Source organism: Chiloscyllium punctatum, chromosome 25 (assembly GCF_047496795.1).
Source record: "Chiloscyllium punctatum isolate Juve2018m chromosome 25, sChiPun1.3, whole genome shotgun sequence".
Lineage (NCBI taxonomy): Eukaryota > Metazoa > Chordata > Chondrichthyes > Orectolobiformes > Hemiscylliidae > Chiloscyllium > Chiloscyllium punctatum.
This window is the reverse complement of record NC_092763.1, coordinates 34799152-34811823: the sequence shown is the minus strand read 5'-3', so window position 1 is coordinate 34811823 and position 12672 is coordinate 34799152. Positions and strand designations below refer to the sequence as shown.

Here is a 12672-nt window from a genome sequence, read left to right as displayed (position 1 = left end):
GCTGGAGTTCTTTCTGCTGCCAGAATTGCACATGAGACAATCTATTTCACTGAATTTGTCTTTGCCAAGGATGTGTTTATGAGATATTACGACGTTGGAACAGTCGCTGGTTATAGTAGAATTAATAAATTATTTAATCTCGAGAACGTGACCAAGCAGGTGGATGAGGGTAAAGTGGTTGATGTGGTATATATGGATTTCAGTAAGGAGTTTGATAAGGTTTCCCATGATAGGCTATTTCACAAAATATGGGGTCATGGGATTGAGAGTGTTTTAGCGGTTTGGATCAGAAGTTGGCTAGCTGAAAGAAGACAGAGGGTGCTGGTTGATAGGAAATGTTCATCCTGGCGTTCAGTTACTATTGGTGTACCACAAGGATCTGTTTTGGGGCTCTGCTGTTTGTCATTTTTATGAATAACCTGGATGAGGATATTGAAGGATGGGTCAGTAAATTTGTGGATGACTCTAAGCTCAGTGGAGTTGTGGATAGTGCCAATGGATGCTGCAGGTTATAGAGGGACACAGAGGCAGAGCTGGGCTGAGAGGTGGCAAATGGAGTTTAATGTGGAAAAGTGTGAGGTGATTCACTTTGGAAGGAGCAACAGGAATAATAAATACTGTGCTAATGGTAAGATTCTTGGCGGTGTAGATGAGCAGAGAGACCTCGGTGTCCATGTACATAGATCCCTTAAAGTTGTCACCCAGGTTGATAAGGCTGTTAAGAAAGCATACGGTGTGTTAGCTTTTATTGGTGGAGGGATTGAGTTTCGGAACCATAAGGTCATGCTGCAGCTGTACAAAACTCTGGTGCGGCCGCACTTGGTGTATTGCGTACAGTTCTAGTCACTGTTATAGGAAGGATGTGGAAACATTGGAAAGGATTCAGAGGAGATTTACTAGGAAGTTGCCTGGTATGGAGAGAAGGTCTTATGAGGAAAGGCTGAGGGACTTGAGGCTGTTTTCATTAATCAGAGGGTTCAATAGGGTGGACAGTGAGAGACCTCGGATGGTGGTGGCTAGCACGAGGGGACATAGCTTTAAATTGAGGGGTGATAGATATAGGACCAATGTCAGAGGTAGTTTCTTACTCTGTAGTAGCGGTGTGGAACGCACTGCCTGCAACAGTAGTAGACTCGCCAACTTTAAGGGCATTTAAATGGTCATTGAATAAACATAGGGATGAAAATGGAACAGTGTAGGTTAGAAGGGCTTCAGATTAGTTTCATAGGTCGGTGCAACATTGAGGGCCGAAGGGCCTGTATTGCACTGTAATTTTCTATGTTCTATTACATTTTCCAATGGAGTTAAGTCATTTCAATTCTTCCTTCTTTTCTTTGTATTTTGGCTATGGGATAAGAATAAAATGTGTTTTGCTTAAAGCCAAGTGGTGTAACCAGCCAACTTACTTCTGGGACACAACACCTTTCACTTGCCTTTAAATAAGATAAAAGTTGGGGTCTAGGCTATCTCTGATATATTTGAAGGGGGCTTGGTCTGGTTCATAATAACTCACAATCCTCAGACTTACTACTATTCTTCATAACATTATACACCTCTGATTCTAATAGTAATGATCCAAAACTTTTCAGGTAAGGTTTAATTTTCTGCTATTCCCTCTCCGGCTGTTGTTTATAAAATTGTTATTGCCTTTATAACAAATTCTCAATTTGATTGTTATGTAGAAAGATTAAACAAGTTCCTTTCTATGTTAGCATGTTCATTGCTATAATTGGGAGCTCCCAGGTGTCAACTGGCCTTTTCTGACATTGTTGCTGTTTTCTGGTGGTAGATTAATGGACAATTGGACTTTTTATGGACTAATGTGGGAATTGAAATTGTTTTAATGTCAGCTAAGCAATGTTTAATGACTTAACTTTCACTCTCCCCCAGAACAACACAGGATATGTAATACTAGGTTCCAGTCAAGAGAAGGATGGCGAATTGGATAGGGTCATCACAGGGCCTGTTCGATCAGAAAGAGAAGCGCTACTTGTGGGTAAGGGACACTTCTAGAATTGCACAGCATTTTTGTCAACTTAAAGATGTGTTTTTGTTTATAAAACAGAACAGAAAATTACCATAGTGTGCATCATGCTGATGACCAATTAACAAATTAGAGTATTAATGTTCATTAAATTAAGATAAATTGCTGTCAACACTTAATTGATTATTATTATACTGCAATTTTGAACAGATGATTGATTTCCCTACCCTCTAAACACAAGATCATAGAAAATAGGAACTTCATCCCACTCCCTAGCTACTGCATCAGATGGTGTGCAAACTCAGAATTTGAATATTTCCAATGAAGGGCTTATCCCCAAAACATTGACTCTCCTGCTCCTCGGATGCTGTCTAACCTGCTGTGCTTTTCCAGCACCATACATCTGCCTCAAATTCTTGTTTAGCCAGGTTGGGTTTCCTCTCCATTGTAAAGCCAAACTACTTCTACCTCTATACCGGGAGGTGGTGATACAGTGGTATTGTCATAAGATCAAAGCCAAAGGCTCTACAATCTCCTGCCTGACTTCGCAGAGAATCCTAGGATAAATCCTATCCAGCCCAGGGGACTTACCTATTTTCACACTTTCCAGTATTGCTAATACCTCCTCCTTGTGAACCTCAATTCCGTCTAACCTAGTAGCCTGTATCTCAGTATTCTCCTCGACAACATAATCTTTTTCCAGTATGAATATTGACTAAAAATATTTATTTATCGCTTCCCCATCTCCTCTGACTTTACGCACAACTTCCCACTACTATCCTTGTTTGGCCCTAATCTTTCTCTGGTCATTCTTTTATTCCAGATGTACCTATAGGGTTTTCCTTGATCCTATCTGTTTTTAACCTCAGCCCATACTACCTCAGTAGACAAGTCCTCAAACGTCCTCTCTGCTACCATAATACTGTCCTTGACTAACAATGCTGCACCTCCCCCTCTTTTACCATCTTCTCTGTTTTTACTGAAACATCTAAATCCTGGAACCTGCAACAACCATTCCTGTCCCTGCTCTACCAATGTCTCCGAAATGGCCACAACATCGAATTCCCATTACCAACCCATGCTGCAAGTTCACCTGCCTTATTCGGTATGCTCCCGGCGAAATTAGGGAGCAGATTGTAGAACCTTTGGCTTTGATCTTTATGTCGTCATTATCTACAGGAATAGTGCCAGAAGACTGGAGGATAACAAATATTGTCCCCTTGCTCAAGAATGGGAGTAAAGACAATGCTGCTAATTATAGACCAGTGAGCCTTACTTGGGTTGTGAGTAAAGTTTTGGAAAAGGTTATAAGGGATAGGATTTATAATCATCGAGAGAGGAATAATTTGATTAAGGATAGTCAACACAGTTTTGTGAAGGGTAGGTCATGCCTCACAAACCTCATTGAGTGCTTTGAGGTGGTGACCAAACAGGTGGATGAGCGAAAAGCAGTTGATGTGGTGTACATGGATTTCAGTAAGGTGTTTGATAAAGTTCCCCCTAGAAGGCTATTGCACAAAATACGGAGGTATGGGATTAAGGGTGATTTAGCGGTTTGGATCAGAAATTGGCAAGCTGTAAGAGAACAGAGGGTGGTGGTTGATGGGAAATGTTCATCCTGGAGTTCAATTACTAGTGATGTACCGCAGGGATCTGTTTTGGGACCACTGCTGTTTGTCATTTTTATGAATGACCTGGATAAGGGCATAAAAAGATGGGTTGGTAAATTTGCAGATGACACGAAGGTCAGTGGAGTTATGGATAGTGCTGAAGGATGTTGTAGGTTACAGAGGGACATAGATAAGCTGCATAGCTGGGCTGAGAGGTGGCAAATGGAGTTTAATGTGGAAAAGTGTGAGGTGATTCACTTTGGAAGGAGCAAAGGGAATAAGAATTCTGGGCTAATGGTAAGATTCTTGATAGTGTAGATGAGCAAAGAGATCTCAGTGTCCATGTACATAGATCCCTCAAATTTGCCACCCAGGTTAGATTAGATTCCCTTACAGCATGGAAACAACACGTCCACATCGACCCTCCAAAGAGTAACCCACCCAGACCCATTTCCCCCTGACTAATGCACCTAACACTATGGGCAATTTAACATGGCCAATTCACCTGGCCTGCGCATCTCTGGATTGTGGGAGGAAACCGGAGCACCCGGAGGAAACCCACGCAGACACGGGGAGAATGTGCAAGCTCCACACAGACAGTCGCCAAGGCTGGAATCGAACCTGGGTCCCTGGCACCGTGAGGCAGCAGTGCTAACCACTGAGCTACTGTGCCATCCAGGGTTGATAGGGCTGTTTAGAAGGCATACAGTGTGTTAGCTTTTATTGATAGAGGGATTGAGTTTCGGAGCCACGATGTCATGCTGTAGCTGTACAAAACTCTGGTGTGGCCGCACTTGGAGTCTTGCATACAGTTCTGGTCACCACATTATAGGAAGGATGTGGAAGTTTTGGAAAGGGTTCAGAGGAGATTACAAGGATGTTGCCTGGTATGGAGGGAAGGTCTTATGAGGACAGTCTGAGGGACTTGAGGGTGTTTTCGATACAGAGAAGGTTGAGATATGGCTTAATTGAGACATATAAGCCAATCAGAGGGTTAGATAGGGTGGACAGTGAGAGCCTTTTTCCTCAGATGGTAACAGCTAACACAAGGGGACATAGCTTTAGATTGAGGGGTGATAGATGTGGGACAGATGTCAGAGGTAGTTTCTTTACTCAGAGCAGTAGGGGTGTGGAATGCACTGCCTGCAACAGTAGTAGACTCGCCAACTTAAGGGCATTTATATAGTCATTGGATAAACATATGGATGAAAATGGAATACTGCATGGTAGATAGGCTTCAGATTGCTTTCACAGGTCGGTGCAACATCGAGGACCGAAAGGCCTGTATTGCTGTTATGTTCTATGTAAATAAAATTAAAGGCTGTTATGTTCTATGTAAATAACCCAATACAAGTCCAATGTATAAATTATAGAGAGGAGAATGTTAACTAATTTCCTCATAGCTTGGGTATTGTGAGGTGACTAAAGATCAAGGTCCATCTAGTTCATCCTCTACCATCCTGCTGTGACATGATACAATAATAAATCTCCATTTCTCCAGCCTTAGATTCTGCTTTGCCACAAGACCACGCTCTGTCTTCAATCTGTGTGGTGTGAGAATGCTTTCTAAAAGAAAACCTATGAGCCACTGTAGAAGGCTGAAAAGAGTACCAGCATAAGCAAGGGAAAGAAAAAGTAGTGGTTTAGGTGACAGAAAGCTTTCATTTTAACAGCTCGTGGAATTTATAGGGTACAGAAGGTAGAGGAAGATGGTTCGGATAAGAGGAAAACATGCCAGAATAGCATCACATGGGAAGTTACATTGATGCAGTGCCTTTAAAATAGTAAAATACCCCAAGTCACTTCACTGGAATCCAATCAGATGAAAGTTTAATCAAAGGAGGGGGTTAAAATAAGGAGCCTGTTATTCCATGTGTGACATGTTATGTATTGTCATCTCTCTGTCCTATGCCATCCTATGTGTAATAGTTTATCCTATATACCCACACTTTATACCAAATTGTACTTGAGACCTTTTGGACAACATAATTTTGGGAACAGAAAGGCCCATTTAGCTGCTTAGTATTAAGTTGGCACAGTGTAAATATATGGTGGACACACCTTTATGCTGCTACAGGGCTGGGAAATCCATATTTGGGTACAGTATTGTATTGGTTATATTGCAGGAGCAGTACCTCAGAGAAAACCAGTTTAAATCCAAACACTATTCAATTGATCATTTAAATTCAGCAAAGCAAAATTATGAAATAAAACGATGGTCTCAGTAAAGATGATTGAAAACCTGTTGGAAAATTGTGAAAACTTAACTAGTCCATGTGGGAATAAAACTCATTGTCCTATATCAGTCTGGTCCCATGTATGACTCCAGTCCCTCACCAAACTGATTGACACTGAATTGCTGTCAGAAGTAGCTAGGCAAGGGGGAAATCTGATAGGTCCCAGACAGGCAATGGGAGCATTGACAGGTCTCTGATAGGTAATGAATGTACCTTACTCAATGTTCCCAACCTGTTTCTTCATTGAGATTTTTGCAGGGTCTAAGCATGTTCAAGATAGCTCCAAGCTTCTTAGTGCTACTAACAATCCATGAACCTACCATAAATCCATGCTTGTATCCGTCCTTTGTGTTGCTCATATATGTGCTATCCTTTGGTGTGATCATTGATAGACATGACATTAGATTTGACAGTGCTGATGAAAATGTAAGGCATAGGGGTTGGTCATTTTCCCCTCAGGTCTGCTTCATTATTCACTAAGATCATGGCTGATCTGCTTCATGAATTGCTGCTACATTGCTTGATTTCCATATTATCTCAAAATGTACTGCACTTTTGCTTAAACACAAGCTCTTGTGTAAAGTATTCACAACCATTGACTGAAGACATCACTCATCACTCTTCTGCTCACTCCCAATTAGGCAATCCTTTACTCTGTAACCCCTAATTCTAGACTTTAAAGGTATGGCAGGCATCTAACTCCTTTCTCCCACATGTTCTTTGTTACGTAATCTTGAGCATATAATCTCAGTTTATAGTCCAGTGCTGAATTGAGGTGGTGCTCTATTATATACCACCCTTAGATTGATGGATTGGATTGTATTTTTATGGAGTTGGGAAAATTCCACGGAATTTTTGAATTGGTGTTAAGAATCTGATTCCATTTATCCTGACCCCATCCCCAGAGTTTCCAAATTTCAACAATTTTATACCCAGGTCCCTGGTTTTACACTTACAATCCAAATAGTCTGCCTGTGTTTACATAGCAAATCCCTTTTTATTTTAAAACATTGGATTATTGTTTCCTCCTGTACTTCTTTAATCAAAAGAAGTTTCAGTTTTCTGAATTTCCTCCCATAAAGTAAAGCCTTAGTCCTTAAATAAGTCTTAGTTTACTTCATGAAACCCTTTTTAATACACCGGGTTAATTAAGGAAGTTTGCCCCCAAATTTATCGAAATAGTGTGTTCTGTCAAACTGTCATTTAATTTACTCCCTTCTTGGTTAAATAAATTAATTATTGCATAACATTCAGCATCACTTTGATTACTTCAATACCTGAAAAGCTCAATGTCCAAATTCAGGAAGCTCTGAACAATAACCAGACCGAGGTTAATAAATAATAAGTAATATTTGAGCCATACAGATGCTATGTAGTGACCATCTCCAACAAAAAAATAACTTCAGTATTGCTCTGCAATGTTCAATTCCCACTATTAAAATCCTGAGGGTTACGATTGAGCAGAAACAGAACTAGACCAGCCATATAAATAGTTTATCAACAACAGCAGGTCATAGGCTTGGATTCCTGTAATGAATAATTTACCTACCATATCCCAAAATCCTGCCAACCATCTGTAAAGCACAATCAGGAGTATAGTGGAATACTCTCCAATTCCCTGAATGAGTGTAACTCTAACAACACTTAAACTATAGCATCTTCCAGGACAAGGCAGGCAGCTTGACTGGCACCACATCCTCAAAATTCACTCCTTCCACCACTGAATATGTACTATGCACCATCTATAAGATGCACTGCAAACGTTTAGGAAAGCTCCTTAAGTAGGACCCTCTGAACACACAACCACTTCCATCCAAAATGACAAGGACAGCAAATACATGAAACATCACCACCTTCAAGTTCCTCTGCAAGTCATTCTTCATCCTGATTTGGAAATGTACTGCTATTCCTTTAGTGTCCTTTGGTCAAAATACTGGAACTCCTTCTCTAATGGCACTGTGGTTGTACCCACACTAACCACCACCTGAAGTGCAATGAAAGATGGGCAATAAATGCTAACCCCACCAGTGAAGCCCACATCCCCATCTTCAATGGAAATGGATGATTTGACAACTAACATGAGTTTGCTCTACGGACGTTCCCAATCTCATTGGGAAATGCATTCAAAAGTAACTTCAATGGAATGGGGAAGGAAATGGGGAACAGTTCTTTGAGTAATGGTTGCAAGAAATGACTTTCTGCAATCCAACTCTCAGATGTGAATTACGAAAAGCCCTTGAGAAAGGTGGAAAGAAAAGTATTGCAGTTAAGGGATTGAGAAAGATCTGTGGTGACAGATTAAATGGCAAAAAGAGAGATTATTTTTATACTTTGGAGAAAGGCCAGATGAAATAAGAACAGAAGTAGGATGTTCAGCCCAGCGAGCCGGCTCTGCCATTCAATAGGGATATTGCTGATCCGACATTCCTCACATCCATGTTCTTGCCCTTTCCCCATAATCCTTGAATCCTCTACTGATCAGTCTGTCTATTTCAGTCTTAAATATATACAAGGACTCTATGCCCACAGCTCTCTGTGGAAAGGAGTTCCAAAGAGACTCAATCCTCAGAGAAGAAATTTCTCCATATCTCAGGTACTGGTACCCCTTTACCCAGAACCTGTGAAGGAAAAACAGGTATACTCTTAAAATAAAGCCTTGTGCTTGTTTTGCCTTTATTATTCCTTTAGTTAAATTGTGGCAAGTGTTTATGACTGATACATAAGTACTTAGAGATCCCTTTAATGCCTTTACCCATCTAGATTTGCAACATTCGAGTAACACAACCTCTTCCTTCTTCTACTAAAATATACCAACTACCTCATGTTTACTTGTATTGAAATATTTGCCAAGTTTGGTCATTTTGCAGTTTATTAATTCTTGTAAATTATTGCAGCCCTCCTCAGTATTGACTACTTGCATTGTCCACAAACTTTGGAGTCAGAAATATAATTCGCAGTATAAATCATTAACATAAATTGTAAGCAGCTTTGACTCGTGTAAAATACCACATGCCACCATCTGCCACTCAGAATAATCACCCCTTTAACTCAACTCTGCTTTCTATCTTGAAGCCAGTGAACAATGCACCTGCCACTGATTCTCTCATCCCACATTCTCAACCTTATTAGTTTGTTATGGGGCACCTTCTTGGAAGCCTTTTGAAAATACATACAAATTTCTATGTACATTACCATTGTTACCTCCTCAATAATGTTAGTTGAGAAAGATCTTCCCCTTTGAAATTCAAGCAGATATTTCTTTATTTCTCATTTATGGATGTTCTTCTATTCTCTCCTGTAGTAAAGATTTCAATGCTTTTCTCCCATTAACGTTAGGCTGACTGGCCTTTCATTCTTTGGACATCATCTGCACTATTCTTCCTAGAAACTGAATTCACTATCTGGAGTCCTTTAATACTACAACTTTTTGCTACTTACTGTTCCACCTAACTTGGTGAATTCTCTCCAAGTTGTCCACTGTTACTCCAAATGTGACTTGATCACTACTAAATATCAGCTTATAAAGAACAGGAGAATACCTTTAAGCTCCCCGAGCCTTGTGCATCATTCAATTAGATTGTAACTGACACCATTTCCATATATCCATTTTTTCACCTTCTCACTTATCTATTGATACTCTAATTTGACAACAATCTCCCTCAATTTTTAAAGCTCCAACTGCACACCCTTTTGAGGCAGAGAAATGAAAATTTATAGTTGACAATATTGTGTTTTTTTATACAACATTTGTAGAAGTGTTACCTTTGCCTAAATAAATTGTTCCATCATCACAACAAAACCTAAAAATATTTGCAATTGACAAAGAAAGGAGAAATATTAAGAAATGTTCGCTATAGTTTATACACAATAATTGAATTCCTCCTAAGTTGTAGAGCCATAAATAACGATTATGTTGAGCTGTTCTTGCTTTCACATAGATTAAAAAACTACTCATGCATATTCTGTTGTACTTTTTTAAATTTTAACAACATTAAGAAATGGAAATGAATAAAATTTAGTGGCAGTCCGATGCACAGATTGCAAAACATGAACAGTAATAGAACATCAAACCTTTTGATCAATGTGGTTCTATCTTCTAGCTTCTAGCTTCTAAGTAATACTAAAGGACAATGTATTACAAATAAAAATGAAAAGCACATTCAGTTTTGATTCACTTTATTTATTGCTACTTTTTTCAAAAATAATCAGCTCAATGAGAAACAGTTGTTTGTTGGACAAATTTGAAAGATCTTTCCATCTGAGTTTTATGTAGGTCAAAAATAATTTGTTGCCTTGAGTCTACAGCAGCAAAATAAGTTGGCAGTAAATAGATGCCCTCGTCCAAAGTTACAATGTTTAATACCGGAGGAAACATGGAGTTGTATTAAAGGGAGATCTCTGAAGCAGCTGTGTTCTGATGAAGAATCACTGGACTTGAAACATTAACTTTTTTTTCTTCTCAGATGTTGCCCGACCTGCTAAGTTTTTCCAGCAGTTTCTCATGCAATTTAGCTGTTTTCCCGCAATAATGTTTTATAGTTTCTCTAATTGTAACAAATAAAATCTGTAGAATAACAAACTGGACAAAGTAGGGATATTTTAACTCAAGTAATTCAGTGCGCATTCAGATTGATAGTTGAAGTTATTGGAGAGAAAATTCTATGAGATAAAGCTAATGTTTAGATGATTACCTTAAATTTGTTTCACCATTGTTCATCCTTATTCCCCAAGAACTTGCCCTCTTCCTGGAAAGAATGCATCTTACTGGGACATAGTCCTGAGCCATCTATGATTTCTTCAATGTTGCTAGAATAATCATAGGCAGAGAGTTCAGGAAACATTTGACTGCATGTCACAATCACTCAGTATCTCTCCAGTCAATTCATTGGATTAATATAACTGCTTATGTCCCCTTTTAAATTTGTGTGACTCAAATGAAAGTAACCCAGAAGTCAAACCTTTGTTAAACAGATTAATAAAGAATAAAGAACAGTACAGCAGAGGAACAGGCCCTTTGGGCACCAAGGCTGCACGGACAAATGATGCCCTTCTAATCCAAAAACCTTTTGTCTCCATGTGGTCCGGATGCTTCTATTTCCTGCATATTCATATATCTGTCAAGATGGCTCTTACTTTGCTGTTATATTCACCATTTCAGGCACTTACCACCCTTTGTGTTTCTTAAAAAAAAGCTTGCCTCTCTCATCTTCTTTAAACTTGCCCACTTTGATTTTAAACATATGTTCCCTAGTAAAGGACATTTCTACCCTGGGAAAAAGACCCCAATCATCCATTCTATCCATGCCTCTCTAATTTTGTAAAATTCTATCAGGCTGCCCCTCAACCTGCAACGTTCAAGTGGAAACAAACCAAGTTTGTCTAATCTCTGCTCATAGCTAATACTCTCCAGACTAGGAACATTCAGCTAAACTGTTTCTGCACCTCTCCAAAGCCTCCACAACGTTCTGGTGACCAGAAGTGAACACAATATTCCAAATGTAGCCTAACTATGGTTCAATACAGCTGCAACATGACTTGCCAATTTTTATACTCTGTGTCCTGACCAATGAAGGCAAGCATGCCACAGGTCATCTTGGCCACGTAATCCACTTATAAACTTATAGAATGGTTAATTTATTTCAATCTATTGCTGTAAGTTCCTTGTAAGACATATTCTTGTTAACTTAAAAAAAATTAGGTATCAACACTAATGTAGAAACATAAGATTTTGCTTAAATGCAAGGATAAACCCTTGAAGGCTGTAATGTTGGTGTCGTCTCAAGTGATCACAGTTCAGTCTGTATGAAGTTTCTTTGCCACCTTTAGGAAATAGATCCCTCAGTCCACACAATAATTTTGTCAGTCACCAATGAGTTTACACTTGCAGTTATTTTGCCTCCGTCGCAATCCTCTTTTAAGAATACACTTTTAAATGAAGAGGTAAAAACAACCATGGTATTTCAGGATTCCAACTTTTTGTCATAACATGCAGGTAGCAACAATGAATCGTTGTGTCTTTCATTATCTGTGCCAGGACATTGTGAAAATAAAAAAATTAACTTTTCACCAAAAACGGCATACTTTTTAATTACAGGTATAATTTCTACATTCCTCCATGTCCACCCATTTGGAGCCAGCATAGATTATATATGTTCTTATCTACAGCGATTGGATGCAAAGGTAAGTTAGAAATGGTACTTTCATTAACTGATTAGTGAGCTAATGTTATTTACACAATGTTCCTATTTTGTTAAAGCAACAGCAAGTCCATTCATCCTAGGACTGCAAACAGTTACTGGTACCTTCATCCTGTAGATGTTGAATTGGTTCTCAATGCATCAAGAATCTTTGGTCAGATACACTAATTGGTTTCACACACACCAATTATTCTGCAAAACCCCATGCAGCAGTCAGTGTACTGTTTTCTGTAATTTAAATGTCCAGCAGCACAGTTAGTCACTTAGACAGCTGTTGTAAAAGAGTAGGTATGTTGGTAGTTATGGGATTAGTGTATCAGGTGGGTGAGATGAGAAGGGTGTCAGGTATGTTAGAATGTTTAGGGTAGGTTAGGGGCATGCAGTGACAGGTCTGGGGGGCTCAGACTAACGTGTGGGGATGCAGAGAGGCTGTCGAGAGTGTCCAGTGGAGTTGAATCAGAGGTGGTATGGAGCAATTGGAAGTTTCAATTTCGCAAGCAGTTCTCTCAGACCACTGCATCGGGGATTCCATATGATCCTACAACTAGATTCCTAACTGTGCTGTTCCAATGACACTCTGGCGATTGAAATTGGTAAAAACAATGACTGCAGATGCTGGAAACCAGATTCTGGAATAGTGGTGC

General features: G+C 39.4%; 1 protein-coding gene across 9 annotated transcripts in view; it reads left to right on the top strand.

The window, feature by feature from the left end:
• The window catches only part of LOC140495845 (ecto-NOX disulfide-thiol exchanger 2-like), a 227290-nt gene that overhangs the window by 208821 nt on the left and 5797 nt on the right, over positions 1 to 12672 (top strand). For all 9 annotated transcript variants that reach the window (XM_072595025.1, XM_072595024.1, XM_072595018.1 and 6 more), the window contains 2 exons: positions 1891 to 1996; positions 11926 to 12011. In XM_072595025.1, the coding sequence (XP_072451126.1) occupies positions 1891 to 1996; positions 11926 to 12011 (192 nt within the window). The remainder of the gene's footprint in view (positions 1 to 1890; positions 1997 to 11925; positions 12012 to 12672) is intronic.